Below are 18224 nucleotides of genomic sequence, written 5' to 3'. Positions count from 1 at the left end.
CAAAGCCCAGAATCCCCAAATATCTAAGGAGAGACTTCAAAAGGAATGAGAAAGACCAAAACAAACAAAAAGAAAGATCCCGGAGCACACCGAGAGGACACAGGAGAAAAAGAAAGGAAAGTAACTCTGTTCACCGTCCTCATGAATAAAGACCAATGTTCATCCATAAAACAGGCAAAAGATGCATTTTCTTTCTTTTTTTTTGAAAATTTTATTTATTTTTGGCTGCACTGGGTCTTCATCGCTGTGCGTGGGCTTTCTCTAGGTGCAGCGAGCCGGGGCTACTCTTCGTTGTGGTGCGCGGGCTTCTCATTTCTTTTTTTAAAGAGACAATGTCAAGTGAAAGGAAAACACATAAACTGGACTTCATCAAAATTTAAGAATTTTTTCATCAAAGGATAACCAATCAACAGTGAAACAGCAATTCACAAAATGGGAGAAAATATTTGCAAACCATGTTTCTGATTAGGGGTTTATATTCGGAATATATAAGGATCCCCTTCAACTGAGCAAGAAAAAGACAAGCAGCCCAGTTAAAAGTGTGCAGAGGCCTTGAATAGGCATTTCTCCAGAGGAGACATACAAATGGGCAATAGGCACATGAAAAGATACTCAAGATGGTCATCAGGGAAACGCAAATCAAACCCACGAGACACCACTGCACACACATTAGGAAGCCTGTTATCCAACAAACACAAAATAATAAGAGTTGGTGAGGCTGGGGAGAAACTGGAACCCTTGTGCATTGCTGTTAGGAATGTAAAATGGTGCAGCTGCTACGGGAAACACTTGGATGGTTTTTCAAAAAAATGAAACAGAATGACCGTAAGATCCAGCAATTCCACTTCTGGATATATAAACAAAAGAATTTAAAGCAGGGACTCAAACAGACAGTTGTACACTCATGTTCACCTGTGGCTTCACGGGGAGTTCCCTGTGATCAGTTGACAGAGGAAGAGAACTCTCAGGCCTGGCTTATGGGGGGTTCTACATGATACACAGGCACCCCCTGAAAGTGGACGGTTGCAGCACCACAGCCCCTCTCTGAGGCATCCCTGAGGGACAGTGGTGAAGAGAAATCCTTTAGGTGGGCAGAACTTCTATCAGAATACTTGAAGGCATGAGAAGGAGCCTGGGGCGGGCTGGAGGGGGGGGGGTGTTCCAGGACTTATTTGACATCTATAGACATGCCACCCAATGACAACAGAGCACCCTTTTATTTTCTCAAGAACCCAGGGAACACTTACCAAGACAGACCACATACTGGGCCCTAAAACAAGCTCAACAAGTTTAAAAGAATTGAAACGATCCAGAGTGTGTTCTCTGCCATAAGGGAATCAAACTAGGAATCAATGACAGAAAGACAACAGGAAAATCTCTAAACACACGTACATTACACAGCATACTTCCAAATAATCCATGGGTCAAAGAGAAAGTCCCAGAGGAAATAACAATACATAGAAATGAATGAAAATGAAAACACAGCATATCAAAATTTGTGGGACAAAGCTAAAGTAATGTTGAAAGGAAAATCCATAAAATTAAATGCTTACCTTAGAAATAAATAGCCTATGTGCCTACCTCAACAAACTAGAACAAAAAAAGAGCAAAATAAATCCAAAGCAAGGAGAGGGAAATAAAATAGCCAAGACAAGCAAAAAAAAAAAAAAAAAAATGAAAGAAAAAGTGGAGGGGGGGATAGAGAAAAATCATTGAAACAAAAAGCTGGTTCATTACAAATAAATAAAATCAATAAACCTCTAGCAAGACAGAGAAACTTAGAGAAGACACAAATCACCAATTTCAGGAATGAAACTGAGGGTTCATTATAGGTCTCATAGCCATTAAAAGGATAATGTTACAGACTGAATGTGTTCCCCCAAAATTCATATGTTGAAACTCTACCCTCCCCCCTTGTGATAGTGTTCAAAAGTGGGGCCCCCATGATGGAATTAGTGCCCTTAAAAGAGTCTGGAGAGAATTTGCTTCCCTCTCTGTTCTTCTCCATGTGAGGCTACCATGAGAACTCAGAGTCTGCACTCTGGAACAGGCCCTCACCAGAATGTGACCCTGCTAGCACCCTGATCACAGACATCCAGGCTCCAGAACCATGAGAAATAAATTTCTGTTGTGTATAAGCCACCCAGTCTATGGTACTTTTCTAGAGCAGCACAAAATGGACTGAGACATAAAATAAGGGAATACTACAAATCACCATGCTCATAAAGTCTAAGGCTTAGAAAAATGGACAAATTCCTCAAAACTGCACAAACTACCAAAACACAATTAAGATGAAATAGACAATTTGAATAGCCTTATAACCATCAAATCCATAAAAGGAAAATTTATAAATTTTTTTTTTTCTTTTTTTTTTTTTTTTGCGGTGCGTGGGCCTCTCACTGTTGTGTCCTCTCCCGTTGCGGAACACAGGCTCCAGACGTGCAGGCCCAGCGGCCATGGCTCACGGGCCCAGCCGCTCCACGACATGTGGGATCTTCCCGGACCAGGGCATGAACCCGTGTCCCCTGCATTGGCAGGCGGACTCTCAACCACTGTGCCACCAGGGAAGCCCCCCATAAAAGGAAAATTTGATGAACTGGACCTCATCAAGAGTTAAATTTTTTGCTCTGTGAAAGATCATGTAAAGAGGATGAAAAGATAAGCTACAAACTGCGAGGTAGTGGGTCAGACGCAGGGATAATTGTGTTAATGAAGATTCAGATTCACCAAGCCTTGTTCAAGATTCATTCAGTCAGAAATATTTTGTGAGCTCCTATGAAGTGCCAGCCAGTGTTCTAGGCGCTTCTGCAGTGTTCTGCAGGGGAGACGGGCAAAAAACAGAGCAGGAAGCAGAATGTGTAGTAAAGTCAGGAGATGCCACGTTCAGGGGACCAAGAAATGTGGCAGCAGGGTTGGGGATCCAGCAGATGGGGGTGTGGTTTAACCCTCCCATGCCAGCCTCCTCCCTGGCCCCTCCATGTCCCCCTTACAGTAGCCACCCTCTGGCCTCGGACCTTGGTTCTCTTTTCATTCTCCTCTCCCTCCATTGGTGACCTCATTCTGTGGGTGATCTAAATACTGTATTAGTCAAGATTCTCAAGAGATACAGAACCAATAGGATATATAGAGATAAATGAGAAGGTTTATTGTAAGATTGGCTCACTTACAGTGACGGAAGCCAAGAAGTCCCATAGTCTGCCATCTGCAAGCTGGGAACCAGGAAAGCTGGTGTGTGATTCAGTCTGAGTCTAAAGGCCTGAAAACCGGGGGGGAGTGGAGGGGGGGGACGGTGTTCAAGCAGAGAGAGCGAATTCTCCCTTCCTCTGCCTTTTCGTTCTGTTTAGATGATGCCACCCAAATTGGGGAAGGCCATCTGCTTCTGTTAGTCAATTCAAACGCTAATCTCTGCCAGAAACACCCCACAGACACACCCAGAAATAATGTTTTACCAGCTATCCAGCCACCCCTTAGCCTAGTCAAGCTGACACATAAGATTAACCACCACAAACACCATCTATCTGCTGGATACTCCCAACTTCACATTTCCTGCCCAGATCTCTGTTCCGAGCCCTGGTCCACACATCCCACTATCCAGTCAACATCTCTACTAGCTCCTCCCCCAGACTCACCCTGATCTCAGGTGGCTGTGAGCGACCACAGTGAGCGGCAGCTTGAAGTGGGATCTCAGTTCCCTGGGAATTGAACCCGGACCACAGCAGTGAAAGCACCGAATTCTAACCACTAGACCACCAGGGACTATTGGCTAGGAGCAGGGCCCTGGCTGTCATCTGCTTTGAAGAAAGAATCAGCAAAGAGATGAAAAGTATTGAGGCAAGTAAAGTGTTTATTAGGAGAGAAGAATAGAAAGCACAGGCAGGCTGAGAGAGAGAGAGAGAGGCGTGTGCTTTTGGGGGTGGTTTAAACCATATGGGGGAAGTTCTTCTAGGTTTCCTCTGGCCAATCAGCTTGCTTTGTCTGGCTCTGAGTCCATATCTGGTCTGACTCAGGGCCCTCCCCTGTGTGCACATGTATCTTTTAGCCAAGATGGATTCCAGCGCAAGGGTCTCTGAGAGGTTAACAGAACATATTATGGTCTAGCGCCCCCTCCCTTTAACCTTTCTGCACATGCATAGTCTGGGAGGGGGTCTCCTTGGCCCCAAGAATGAGAACTATGTGGTCTCTTTGTCTTTTATGCCAGCAGGGCTCAGCCCCTCTCTGTTTCTGCCGTTCCCGTTCCCTTGAAGCGTCCACAGGAGACAAAGTCCAGCTGCTTATCCTGTTCCTGTTATTATCTTTATTTTTAAAGCATAAACAGGAGGTTAGTTGTAAATGTCTAAACTGGGGCCCGTCTATCTCCTGCCTCAACCCCACCCACACCCTCCCCAGGTCAGCCAATGGACACTCCAACTTTCAGACCTTACAAGCATCCTCGGTGCCTCTCGTTTACACACAGCCCCAGATCAAAAGAAGGCTGCGCCTCTCATCTGGATTACTGTGGAGTCTCCTGGGTTCTACCCAGTGATTCTATAAAAATGTAACTCAGAGGGCTTCCCTGGTGGCGCAGTGGTTGAGAGTCCGCCTGCCGATGCAGGGGACACGGGTTCGCGCCCCGGTCCGGGAGGGTCCCACGTGCCACGGAGCGGCTGGGTCCGTGAGCCATGGCCGCTGAGTCTGCGCGTCCGGAGCCTGGGCTCCGCAACGGGAGAGGCCACAACAGTGAGAGGCCCGCGTACCGCAAAAAAAAAAAAAAAGAAAATCCCCTTGCCATTTCCTGCATCATGAATCTCTTTGGTTGTTCAGTTACTTGTTCTTCCTCTTGTCTCTCTTTGTCCTTTCTCTGGGCCTCCAATTCCATCAGGCCTTCATTAGGAAGTTCCACATTCACATCTTTGAAAGTTCGCAACTTGAAGGTTCCTACGTAGGGGATTTATTATATTCATAATGGCCAAAAAGCAGAGAAAACTGAAAGATCCATCCACTGATGACTGCATACACAAATGTGGTCCATCCGTACAATGAAATACTACTGACCCATAAAAAGGAAAGAAGCACTGTCACAGGCTACAAGGACGAACCTTGAAGATGTTACGCTCAGTTAAAGAAGCCAGGCACAAAAGGCCACACAAAAGTGTATGGTTCCACTTACATGAAATGTCCAGAACTGTCAAATCCAGAGAGACAGAAGTAAATTAGTGGTTGCCAGGGGCTGGAGAAAGAGCGAAGGAAAGTAAGTGATTAATAATGAGTACCAGGTTTCTACATGGGCGAGACGAAACTAAAACTAGCAAATGGTGGGGACTGCACAACCTTATGAATATACTAAAAACACTGAGTTGTACACTTTAAAAGGGTGAGCTGTAGAGAATGTGAATTACATCTCAATTTTATATATATATATACTTTTTTTTTTCCTCTAGGTAACTCAGATGGCTTCACTCTTCCACTCACCCTCTGCAGGGTCTCAGGGACAGTAAAGCCGCGTTCTTAGCTGGCTCCTCCTAATTCACCCCCTCCACTCGCTGACCACCCCCTTCCTCCCCGGCTCTGCTCCTGCAACCTCGCCCTCCTCTTTGCTTCTGCTCTTGCTGTGGCTCCGCCCTCTTCCCCTCAAGCCTACACACCTGGCCCCTCACACCCGGCACGTGCCCCAGCACCTTGGGACCCCGCCCTCTCAACGTGCGCCGCCGCACCTCCACACTCCCCATCCCCCTATCCTCTTGGCCGCGACTCGCATTAACTTCTGGCTTTCCTGCACTTTCTTATCAGTGTTAGGTAATCTTGTGTCCTGATGCTGTAAGCTCCGGGCAGGCGGGGCCTTCGGCACTTTGTTCCCAATTTGTCACCAGAACCTACTGCGTGGTACACAGTAGTCGTCAGTAAACGCTAACAAGCATTCAGAAAAATAATGAGGATAACTTTAAAAAATCAAGTAGTTATTAAACTTTTAAAACTAAATAAAACTCTGAATAGTCTTTTCTGCACACTGATTTCCAGGGGACACTAAAGGACATGCATTTTCACAAATGTTAATAAATAAATGCATTTATTATCGGCATCCGCAGTGCAACTTTCCACAGAAAACACAGCCCGCGCCCGGAGCGTCGGGACACCCAAGGCCGCACGCCCCGACCCAGAGGGAGAAGGACGTCAGGGCGCAGGCGCAGAGGTCGGGGTCCCACCGCCGTCAGCATGTCTGGTGCGCCTCCTGGCGGCGGCCGCAAGCCACGCCCCCACCCCCGGGCGGAAATGGCTACTGTTGGACTCGGGGAGCATGCGCGAGTCCCGGGAGTTCTCGCGAGAGAAAGCGGCCCCAAGGGAGATTTCCGGTAAGGGGGGCATCAGACGCTGGTACTGGGAACTTCCGCCGCTAGGCCGAGGGGCGCAGGGCGCCAGAGGAGGCGCGGGCCAGAGGGCGGGCGGCGGGCCGGTCCGGGGGAAGCCAGAGGAGGGCCGGGCCCCGCCGCGCCCGCCGCCATGGACCCGTTCCTGGTGCTGCTGCACTCGGTGTCGACCGGCCTGTCGAGCAGCGAGCTGACTGAGCTCAAGTTCCTGTGTCAAAGCCGCGTGGGCAAGAGAAAGCTGGAGCGCGTGCAGAGTGGCCTGGACCTCTTCTCCGTGCTGCTGGAGCAGAACGAGATGAGCCCCGAGAACACCGTGCTGCTCCGCGAGCTGCTCGTCTCCCTGCGGCGCCAGGACCTCCTGCGGCGCCTGGACGACTTCGAGGCGGGCGCGGCGGGCGGGGCCGCGCCGGAGGAGCGAGGTGGGGGCGGGGGCGGGGGCCTGAGGTCTGGGGGTCAGGCGGGGCCGCGCCGGAGGAGCCAGGCGGGGGCGCGGGCCTGAGGATTGGGGGGGCGTGCGGGGCCGCGCCCGAGGAGCCAGGTGGGGGCGGGGCCGCGCCGGAGGAGCGAGGTGGGGGCGGGGGTCTGAGGTCGGGGGGCGGGCGGGGCCGCGCCGCGCCGGAGGAGCCAGGCGGGGGCGGGGGCCTGAGGACTGGGGGGGGCGCCGGGGGAGGCAGGGTCAGCTGGACCAGCAGTAGTTTCGATCTCCCGGGCGCCTCACCTTTTCCGGGTTCGGTTTGCGTGGGTTTTCTCTAAAGAGCCCTGGGAGACGGGTAATATATCCACTTTGCAAATGGGAGAACCATAGTGCACAGAAGTTAACAGCCTAAGTTGCAGAGCATGGACACCCATCCCCCAGCCTCAGTATTTTCTCCACCTCCCCCCTCCCTCCGGGTGAGTTAGAGATTACTCGAAAGGAAAGGACATTGCTAACCTCCCGGGTGGAGTGGAAGTACGCCAGAAGCGTCACAGGAGGTACGGGTTGGTTGATAAGGGACAGTTTTTGCACAATGGGCCATCAAGGTGTGGTCCTGGCTCTGCTGTTGTCTAGCTGTGTGATCTCAAGAAATAACTTACACTTACCTTCCGTGTCTCCATTTCCTCTTCTGTACAAGTGATCAGTAACGCAGGTGCCCACCTCACAGAACTGGAGGAGTTGGCACACAGGCTGACAGCATATCAGGGATTTGCATTTGAAGATGCAACTTTGCAGGAACCTTCCAAGAAGCATTTTGTCCTTCCTCTTCTCCCTGCTCCCGTCCAGAAACAGCCTTTTGTAGTCTGTCATGCTGATCTCAGTAGTGACTTTTCAGCAGATGAGGACATAGTAGCCAGAGACTGAGGACTGGTGTCAGTCAGGACATCTTCCAGAATAAGAATCGGGGTGTTCAGGGCTGGCGTACAAATTACCGTATCTCGGTGGCCTAAAGCAACAGAATTTGATGCTCTTACGGTTCTCCGTCCAGTAGTCAAGTCAGGGTGTCACTAGGCCATGCTCCCTCTGAAAGCTCTCGGGGAGGAGCCTTCATGCCTCCTCTGGTTTCTGGGGACTCCAGGCGTTCTTGGCTTGTGCCCGCATCGCTCCAGTCTCTGCCTCCGTGGCACGTGGTCTTGTCACTGGATTTAGGGCTCACCTGGATAATCCAGGATGATCCCCTCGTCTCAAGATCGTCAACTGAATCTCATCTACCAAGGCCCTTTTCCAAATAAGTTGACATTCACGGTTCCAGGGGTTTGACGTGAACATACAAAACGTTTTAGGGGCCACCATTCAACCCACTGTAGGGTGAGATGGGGGAGCAACTCCATCTCCCTGTCCTGAGTAGGTATCTCCGTAACAACACACCCCAACTGTTAAGTCTTCAGAGCAGGCCACGCCTCTTGGGTAGTGTTTCAGGGTGTGGTTAGCTGGGGCAGGATTGGCCTCTGCAGGAGGACCTCTTGGTACCCAGCCCTTGGGTCAGCACTGAGGAGCCCATCAGGGAGTGTGGGGTAACCTGTCTCCTAAAGAGCTCCCGCAATCTCTGCTCAGTCATTGTGTTCTTTCCCTCCCCAGACCTGCGGGCAGCGTTTGACATCATCTGTGATAACGTGGGGAAGGACTGGAGGAAACTGGCTCGTCACCTCAGAGTGTCTGACGCCAAGATTGAAGCCATTGAGGAGAAGTATCCCCGGAACCTGGCAGAACAGGTGAGGGAGTCGCTGAGAGTCTGGAAGAACAGCAGGAGGGATGATGCGGCCGTGTCCCACCTGGTGAGGGCGCTCAGGGCCTGCCGGCTGAACCTGGTGGCAGACCTCATCGAGGAGGGTCAGCGGGCCCGGGCCCTCCAGAACGAGAGTGGGGACCCTGTGTCACTCTCTGAGTCCTGGGACTCAGACTCGCCTGCCTCAGGGGCCTCCCGATGACCCAGCTGCTCTTCTCCAGGACCAAAGGCATCTACCCACTCTGAACTTCGGTTCCCTCCACCGCAGTTAACCACATCCCATCCGTGCCAGCGCGTGAAGACCTGGCAGGGAGCCGGGTGAGGGCCCACGCGGGCTCTGGGCACTATGATCAGCCTCAGAGGGAGATGCTTTCATCCCCGTTAAACGAGTTCCTACCGGAGGACATTGCGGGCCACATCTGACACGTAGGAGGGACCTAGATACTAGTTAGGGTTAGAAACCTGGTCGTTGTCCAAGTGAGGAAGCGCAGAGTGGAACTGGAGGCAAGTCAGTAGTGATGGGGGAGTTGGGCTGGTAGCCAACGCTGTCCAGCTCTGGAGCCTGCGCTTGGAACCACTGGCTCCTTCTGTCAGTGGTTGCCACGGTGGCCAGAGGCTTGGAGGCTGGCGGTGTAGACCCATCTCCCAGGGCAGGTGGCATGGGGGTGAGGCGATGCCTGTGAGGTGCTTAGAAGATGTGGACACAGGGCTGGGCAGAGAAATATTACGATTCCTGTGATTCCACATTGTGGTGCGATTTTGTGTCAAAACCACTATCTTCCTGATAACAGAGTTGGCAAGGGAGCTGGAGCCTGTGACTTTAAGAAGTAATCTTTCTTCCTGCTTCTCAGGTAACCCTATTGAAGCAAGGGCCTTTACAGAGGAAACCTCCACATTACAAAGATTTTTTTCTTCCCATTGATGATGATTTCATTTTACATGCTCTCAGAATTCCCATTGTAGTCGATTTCAGCGTCCCCTGAAGGTTATTACAGGCCCAGCCTGGGAGTAGGGTAGCTGCATTTCATAACAGCTCCGGGGACCACTAACAAGGGGAGTGTTTACGGGGGTGGGATGAATTAGGAGATTGGGATTGACATATAAACACTACTGTGTGTTGTATAAAGTGGCAGAGAGCCCAGCGTTCCTGCCTTGCGCCTTCCTGCTGTGACCTTGGGAAAGCTACTTGTGATGTCATGCCATGCCGCCTTGACCTTGGGTTGCTGAGACCCTAGCAACACTCCCCACCAGGCTGTGGACCCAGCCTTCAGCACATACTTAGTGCCAGGCACTGCTAGGAGCTGAGGTCATGCAGCAGACAAGACAGAAGTGGCCCTACTCTGTTGACCCTGAAAGCCTGGCCGGGAACACGGGTGTTAACCAATTCATCACAAGTTTGGGAGTTGAACCAGTTCAGCCCCAGAGTGGCGTGGCCTGGCCCGGTTTATGCACTGAATATTCCCCCGCCTGCCAGGAGCACCTGCCTGTTCAGGACCTCGGGTCAGGGCTAGTTGTGTGGGTAGCGCGCACACCATCACCATCAGTAAATGAGAGTGGCTTGGCTAATGGGTCGCCTTGGGACATAGGTGATCTGGGAAATGTGTCCACGTTTCTTGAACAGAGGCAGATTTCAGAGGTGGTGCTAATCTTCTTATGGTTTATGGCATATGCTACTGAAATGTGAGGGTGCTGGGCACCCTGGCCTCTGGCCTGCACCCGCCAACACGGTTCCCACACCTGGAAGGAACGCCTACCCTCTGTCACGCCAGGTGCTCCCACGGAGGCTTTGATAGCACATGCTTACAAGCACTCAGGGGCTTCCAGCGCCTGGAAGCCGGCACTGGGCCGACTCCGTGCCACTTGCGGTGAGGCACCGGTCCCCCTGGGCACTGACATCCCAAGGCTTCCCTCAGGGAGCTGCTCTGGTCCACGTGGTGAGGATGTTGGAGCAGCCTCAGTCCGGTCATGTGACCTGATCTCACCACCCAAGGCACAGATCTGAGTTCCAGGACAGAAGAGGTGATGGATGAGAAAGCGCCTCCTTCCAGCACTGCTGTCCGCCTCCCAGGCCCTGGAGATGGGCCAGCCGTGGTGGCTCTGGGCCGCTGGGGCAAAGCTGCAGAGCCTGGTGGTGGGTGAACTTGCACAAGAAACTGGCCCCAGAAGGTGGGAGCTCAAGGCCAGCTAGAATCCTCCGTTTGTTCAGTCCTCGGTGGTCAGGGGGCTTCCACTGTAGCTGCGCTGCCAGGCATTGAGGTGAGACCGAGCAAGCAGGCAGCCTGCCCTCGGAAAGCACAGGATTTCCCCACTTTTGTGACACAAAAGGAAAAGGCACAATAAAAGTGTATAGAGCGACTTCCCTGGTGGTCCAGTGGTTAAGACTTCACCTTCCGATGCAGGGGGTGCGTAGGAGAGCTAAGACCCCACGTGCCTCGCAGCCAAAAATCCAAAACAAGCAATATTGTAACAAGTTCAATAAAGACTTTAAAAATGGTCCACATCAAAAATAAAAAAAAAAAAAGGTGTATAGAAAAAGCACAAATGCCTATATGGGCCCTAAAAGTGGAAAGGTATACAGCAAATTTTGGAGAACAGTTCTCTGATTGATAGTTTTTCTGTATGCTATCCATATTTTCCCCGTTTCTGTAACAGTTTCAGTTCGCCAAATACCAGTCCCAGGTGTAACGTGGACTGTCATGGGGGGTGTCCTGGAGAGCAGGGTGCCACGTGGGCTCTCGAGCCTGACCTGAGTGTGAACCGGGGGCTCTGTCCCTTGGGGCTCCACCTCCCTGAAAAGGTGGCACTATTTTTACTTTAAAAACAAACACATGTCACCCAGAGCCGCAGAGGTCTGCCAAAGGCTGTTCTGCTCTGTGTGGTCTCAGAACATCTAGCCCGACCTCCCTGATCAGGGATTGAACCCGTGCCCCCTGCAGTGGAAGCGCAGAGTCCTAAGCACTGGACCGCCAGGGAATTCCCATTCCGGGTCTTCTCATAACCCCTCCTGGGACAGACGTGGTTGACATCTAACCAGAACTGTGACCCCGGGGACAGGTCAGCTACACCCCACGTAGGCAGGGAGCTGCTGCAGTTTTTGGACAAGGAATTCTCACAGCAACTTTCCAAAAAAAAACCATCCCTTTTTTTTTTTCAGTCACATAAAATTAATTTTTTCTGATAAAGCTGCACACAAGTCATGTGGTTTACTTGGAAGCGAAAGTTAAGAGCCACGTTCTGCTCTCAATCCTTTTTCCCCTGAGAAGAAGGGAAAGAAGGGTCCAAGTGTACGTGCTTCGCGGGAGATTTCCCGGACGACGAAGGAGGATTTGAACGAGTGTTTCCTTGACAAGGGTCGCTCCCTCTCCCGGCCCACAGGTTTCCCGGCTTCACAGCCTTCCCCTGCCACCTCGCCAGGCCAGCCCTGCTCCTGGGCCCCCGCCCCCTCCAGACTCTTCCGTTGGGGCGGGGGCTGGCAGCCCCTCCTCCCCCCTGCTCTCCCCGCCGGCTGGCCTGCCTCCCGTCCGCTCCTCTTCCTCCCAGGCGACCCCACGGCCACCCCCAAAGTGCACTGCAGAGTGGAGGCTGCCGGTCCCACGGTGCGCTCTCCTGGCTTGTGCGGCCTCTAGGGCACCTGTTCTGGCCGCTCCCCTCCGCCTCCTTAACCTGTCCCGGCACCAGCCCCTTCCCTCCCTCCCTCCCTCCCCCCTCCCTCCCTCCTCCCTCCCTCCCTCCCTCCTCCCTCCCTCCCTCCTCCCTCCCTCCTCCCTCCTCCCTCCCTCCCTCCCTCCCTCCCTCTCTCCCTCCCTCCCTCCCTCCCTCTCTCTCTCTCTCTCTCTCTCTCTCTCTCTCTCTCTCTGTCTCTCTCTCTCTCTCTCTCTGTCTCTCTCTCTCTGTCTCTCTCTCTCTCCCCCCCCTTTCACCTCTCTCTGTCAGATAGCTGGGGGCAACGCTTGCCATGCAAGGGAGCGGATCACAGATTTCTGGGATTCGGACGTGGGCGTCATGTCCGCGGGCCCCTCCCTGGGGCTCGCGCTCCCGTGCGCCACAGCACCGGCTCCTCTGGACGCTACCTCGCAAGCCTCTCTCGTTCCCGACCCCCAGCGGGGCTCCACCCTTCTCAGGACAGCCCCGCCTCTGCCTCTTCTGCCCCGCCCCATCAGACGCCAGAAATAGTCATGCTGCAGACTCCTGACTGTATTCCTAGAAACCGCAAGCTCTCTGCACACATTTTTCAGTTTTGTGTTTTTCTTCCCATGACATGTATTCTGAGTCATCTTGCTGACTGCTTTCTAACCACAGGATTCCTGTGTGCATCGAGATTTGGAACCAGACAGGCAAGCGTGACGCAGGGTAGCATGTGCTTAATCGAAAATGTCCAGGCACCCTACATCAGCCGGAACAGGCAAAACTTCTCTTTTACAAATAAATGTGCAATTGAAACCCGTTTTCGTCAAAGAAGCACTCAGTTTCTTAAGTCAGTGACTAAGTTCATACACTGTGGCAAGAGTCCCACGTGGGTACCAACCACATTAATTGTCACCAGGCAACAGAGGCCGAGTCAGTGCGTGAGCGGTGTCGTAAAAGCTGGAAACCGAAGAATGTGGGCCGTTTGGTCACCCAGGCACCAGGCAGGGCTAAGCTTCCCTTCCCCACACCTGCTTGGTGACAGTCTCGACACAAGCAACGATTTTGTTTCAGCGCGTGTTGTTTCACGGGACAGACCTTCTGTCTGGGGAGATGACAAAGTTCTCGAGATGGTTGGGATGGTGGTTGACAACATTGTGAGTGAAGAGGGTGAATTTTATGTTGTGTATTATTTTACCACAAGTTTTAGAATCATCCTTCACATTAAATTAACCATTTAATTATATTATTAATCTAAACTGTATTCGTTTCGTGGGCTTCCCTCTGTCTAATTTGAATTTTATTGGCGTTTTATAAGTTACGAGGGCTATAGGAGCATAAGCGTGTCTCCGGCCTATGTGTGTGTTGAAGTGACATTATTACAGATAAAACCTTGTCCATCCCTGGGAGTCTGAGTCCCTGTTACTCCTTCCAGCGGGGTTTCCAGCTGGAGACACCCATGTGCAGGGTACCCAGACCGCTCTGGGCAAGTCCTGGGGCTCAGCATCATGAGGAACAGGAGGGGCGCCGGGCCCTATGCAACTTGCTCCCCAAATGCCCACCTCCTGGGGGGCCGAGGACCGGCTCAGACACCCAGTGTGATGAGGCCTCGCCTGACCCCCGCCACCCGAAGAGGACCCCCCCACCGGCCCTGGTCGTGCCCCACCAGGCGCGGCTTCCTCATCACCGTGGCTTCCAGAGCTGCCCAGCGGCTCTAAGGGCAGAGGCTCACTGTGCCCGCTGAGTAGGTGAGTGAACTGCGATGACAAAAGACCAGGTCCAGGGGCCCCAGGGCAGAGACCAGGCTGCCTCTCCGCCCATCGTGCCCGGCCGTGACCGAGACCCAGGATTTGCCCTTCACGCCGCCTAGTCCCAGCAAGAGGTCCACCACGGACCCTAGGGTGGCTCCCCCACCCCCTGAATCGCCACCGGCCACCCCAAGAGTCCCCTCCCCGGGCAGGGTTGATGCCACGTGCACAAGAACACACACCTCTTGGCTCTGGGAGCTCTGAAACGTGTGGTCCGTTCACGCACCCACCCACGCATCCACACCTTCATTCAGTAGGTTCTCAGCCAAGGGCCAGAGGCTCAGGTGGGGCGGTGGGGAGGGGCCCTTCGCCTCCCTCTAGCTGGTGACCGCACAGTGGGGCCCCACCTCCCTTTCTCACCTGGCAGGACCAGCCCTCTCCCAGTTGCTGCAGGCTCCAAGAAGATGAGTGATGGTGAGTGGCTGGGAGTTGCTTTCACATGGTAAAGACCACGATGTCATTACTGTAATTATTCCGGAGTGACGGCACGTGTTTAAAATGACTCGCCTTTACGCCAACTTGACTGGGTATGAAACTCTTCGATCATACGTTCATTCCCTAAGGTCTTTGGAGGCATCGGATCATACCTGGGGAACCTGCCCCAGTGCCTGTCACCGAGGAGCACCTGACCCAGGCCCAGCCGCCGATCCTACTGTGAGAAAGGGGAGTCCTCTGTCATCTGGTCCCGCTGATGTCGTCTGCAGCCCAGACCATAAACCAAGGACCGTGGAAGTTCAAGTGAACGTAAGTAGACGGACAAGCCTAAGAGACCAACTCTTCTTCCTCACACAGTGGGGGACCCTGTAGAGGCAAAGGAGAACAGAATTAATAAGGTAGATGTAATAGGGACACAGTGAGCAGTGCCGTGAGAGGCACGGCATCCCCTGCAGCCAACTGCCCGGGTTCAAACCCTGGCTGTATTTAGCGGCTGCGTGGCGCTGGGCAAATGAACCCACCTACGGAATGGATTATTATAGGACCTACCGCGAAGGAATGGGATGCTGGGGGCATTCTATGACTTGCTTCTAAAGCACAGGGTGGGTACAAGGACGCCTGCAGCCTCTGTTCCGGGTGCTGTGTCAGAACCGTGATGACATTTGTGTAGCAGACAGCAGAGCCAAGAGATGTGTCACTGAGTTGCTGAATTGACTCACTCTGCCTCTGGGCTCCATCACTTGCTAACACTTCTTTTTACAATTCTTTAAGACACTTTGGTTGGATTTTCTGATATTTGATGCACTGAAAGGCATCATAGTGGTCAAAAGGGAATTTGGAACACAAAGATGGTGTTTCAAATCAGTGAGGAAAAAAATTCAATAATTGGGGTTAGGACAACTGGGAAAGATCGTTGCATCCTTACCTCCCTCCTTCTACCAAAATAAATCCCAGATGCACACAAGATTTGGATTTTTTTTCAATATGAAGCAACCCTGGGAGAATTTCTCATCTTGGAGAGGAAGGAGAGGGCCATAAAATAAAAGACTGATCCATTCAACTACATAAAAACTAAAAATGTCTACCTGTCAGAAAATATTATAAACCAGTTTAAAGACACGACCCCTCGTGAAACGGTTGTACCTGAAGAAAATGAAGTTTAGGGTGAAGAGCCTGCCCAAAGTCACCCACTCAGTCACCTGTCAGCTAGTGTTCGGTGAGCACCTACTGCCTACGGGGTAGACATCGCCAGGATGGGAGCTGCGTCCAGGAGCTACCTTCACAGACCTCCAATCCAGTGGGAGAGGCCCGGTGCTCACAGCCTCCTCAGGAGGGCGACACTGGGCTTCCTGTGACACCCACTGGGTCCCCGTAGCTGGGCTCTGGGTCCTCATGACTGAGCATCCAGCGTCAGGACCCACGTGGGGGACGAGGCCCCGCTGAGGAAGGGATCGCAGGTTTGCCTCCAGGCACTTAACTGCTCACCGGTGTAGAACTCACAACCTGCATTTCCCGTGAGTCAATTTGGGGGTACTCTGCCTTCTCCTGGGGCTTCCAGGGGACGATGCCAATGCAGAGCCCAGTGAACGTGGTGCTGATTTGTTATTATCCTGGGATAGTAACTGCCTTAGGCGTTGGGGACGAAGAAAAGGACTTGGGACAAATAAAACATGGTGCTGACGTGGAGACAAACAGAAACAATTATAAGTGGAGAAACTGAAGTCCTGAGAGTTGCAGTGATTTGTCAAGTCACAGGCAGAGATAGGACTAGAACCCAGACCTCCTGACTCCAAGGCCCATGCAATATCTAGGACATCTAACTGTGTTTCAGAGAAGGGGCCTTCTGAGCTGGGTTTCATAGGATAAATGGGAGTTTGCCAGATGGTGAGCAGTTTAGGCACAGGAAACAGCAAGTGCAAAGGCCAAGAGGCATGAAATTGGAGGGTTTGTTCAGGAGGCAGCAAGTAGATTAGTGGGGCTGGTTCCAGGCAGGTTCAGGAGAGTTACACGGAAAAAAATGTGGTAGCACACACATATCATCCCTGAGGAAGAAGGTGGCGCTGGTTAAAGCTGTATAGCAGCTTTGGGGTTTTTTAAAGGGCTTTGGGGCTTTGCCTCTTGTTTTAGTCTCACGGAAACCTTGAATTGTATTAAGGGAGGTGTTTTCCCCTTTTGACAGGTAAGGAAATGGGGATGCAGAGGAATTCAGTGATTAGCACGGGGTCTCACAGCAGGAAGGGGAGGAGTGAGGTCTCCAGTCACTCTGCCAGACCAAGAGAGCCAGCCTGCCCTGCAGAACTCTCTAGTCCCCAGACAGGCCCCAAAAGTGGCCCAGCTTGGGGTGGGGGTGGGGGCGAAGCCTGGACCCCCGGGGAAGGCTGTCCCGTCTCACCACAGGCAGCACCAGGGTGGGAGCAACCCCAAAAGCTAAAATAAGGCTCATGTGCTCCAAAAATACTCTGCTGAAAGCACTGCGGTCCTGGAAATGGGCCCGTCTGCTGGCTTCCCGCCTGGGGAATCAGGGTGGAGCACGAAAGCCACACTTCCGTCCCCACCCCGTTTATTTGGGGAGATCAAGCCCTAGCCACCGCCACCGGAGCTGCCTCGATCCATGCAACGCTTGCTGGAGGGAGTCTGGGCACAGACGCAGGAGAGGTCGGTCACCCACTCACCGTTCACCAGCACATCCCAGCGGTGGCCTTGCTGTGCCAGGCCCTGCTCCTGGCATCAGGGCACAGCAGGGAGCACGGCCGACCAAGGTGCAGGAAGCCTGGGGCGGGGAGCAGATCAGGGAGGGTTCATCGTGCTGTGAGGACGCAGTGAGAAGATGCAGACAAGGTCATGAGTCCCGCCCGCGTCAGTGCATTGTTCGTTCACTTATTCAGGACCCCCTGTGGGCTTAGCCTAGCTGACCTCGTGGGTTCCTCCCAGCAGCCTCTGAGCTACTGACCTCTGACCTGTCCCCCTTTAACCTCACCACCTTGGCTCCAGACCTTTCTCTTTCTTCTGAAACCCCATCATGGGCCCCTGACCTCAGCGCCTACCTCCAAAGCAAACAGGCAGGCCGGCGGGAGCCTGCAAGCCTTCCTGGCGCTTCTCAGCAGGCAGGTGGCTGCCCTCACCCCACACTTCTGGCCTCCAGCTCCGCAGCCTGGCTCAGACCCTCTCAGCCTCTCTTCTGGAACAAGCACTTGCTTCCTCCCCGACTCCCCTGGGATCTCTCCAGCCGCAGGCCCCTGTCCACACCCGGGCCTGAGAGCCAGCCTGACTCTCAGCTCACACACTCACTTCGTGTTTCTGTCTTCACCGTGTGTTTCCCAAATCTCAGTGATCCCAGGGCCAGCTTGGAAATTTTTGCCTTAGCCATGTGCCACCTGTTCTTTTATTTACTTACCTTTTCCTTCCTCACTGAATTTTAAATGAAAAGGGAATGGGATGTCTTCATCACAAAAGGAAAGCGACCTGTGGCAGACGTGGCTGGTGTCCCCACTGTCTGTTCACACCTTCTCACTTTACATTAGAGCCCTGACTCTTAGCTGCCCAGATCCAGGCTATATTTCCCAACCCCACTTGTAGCAAGGTATGGCCATTCAACCGAAGTTCTGCACATGAGCAGAAGCGGTGGTTGGAACTTCCTCGAAGTATTTTTAAAAGGAGGAGGATGTGCACTTCAGCATCCCCTTCTTCCATCCTTCTAGCTGGAATGCAAACATGATAGCTGGAGCCTGGGCAGCTACATTAGACCATGAGGGAGTATAGCAACAAGATAGAAGGAGGCCGGTTTCCTGATGGTCATGGAACCTCCCTACTGACCT

The 18224-nt window shown here is 52.7% G+C and overlaps 1 protein-coding gene and 1 long non-coding RNA gene across 9 annotated transcripts in view; one reads left to right on the top strand and one right to left on the bottom strand.

Moving 5' to 3' along the window:
• Window positions 1-6276, bottom strand: LOC111184078 (uncharacterized). Its single transcript, XR_002647179.2, has 3 exons — window positions 3630-6276; window positions 3168-3256; window positions 1-2815 (listed from the first exon to the last, which is right to left on the bottom strand). It is a non-coding gene; the product is annotated as an uncharacterized LOC111184078 (long non-coding RNA).
• A 63-nt stretch (window positions 6277-6339) lies between these two features.
• Window positions 6340-18224, top strand: part of FADD (Fas associated via death domain) — a 37027-nt gene continuing 25142 nt past the window's right edge. For 5 of the 8 annotated variants that reach the window (XR_016393734.1, XR_016393732.1, XR_016393736.1 and 2 more), the window contains exon 1: window positions 12435-14718. Coding sequence is in view for 1 of the 8 variants with exons in the window: in XM_022591143.3 (XP_022446851.1) it covers window positions 6475-6760; window positions 8395-8744 (636 nt within the window). In the remaining 7 variants the exon portion in view is untranslated. Of the gene's footprint in view, window positions 6761-8394; window positions 10899-12433; window positions 14719-18224 lie in introns of those variants that run through there. The other 3 variants (XR_016393731.1, XM_022591143.3, XR_016393737.1) reach the window with 3 other exon arrangements.

This window comes from Delphinapterus leucas, chromosome 7 (assembly GCF_059928025.1).
Source record: "Delphinapterus leucas isolate spDelLeu-1000000601 "Yukka" chromosome 7, BTC_Dleu_Yukka2, whole genome shotgun sequence".
NCBI lineage: Eukaryota > Metazoa > Chordata > Mammalia > Artiodactyla > Monodontidae > Delphinapterus > Delphinapterus leucas.
Note: the sequence above shows the minus strand (reverse complement) of the source record. Positions and strands in the feature narration are given on the sequence as shown.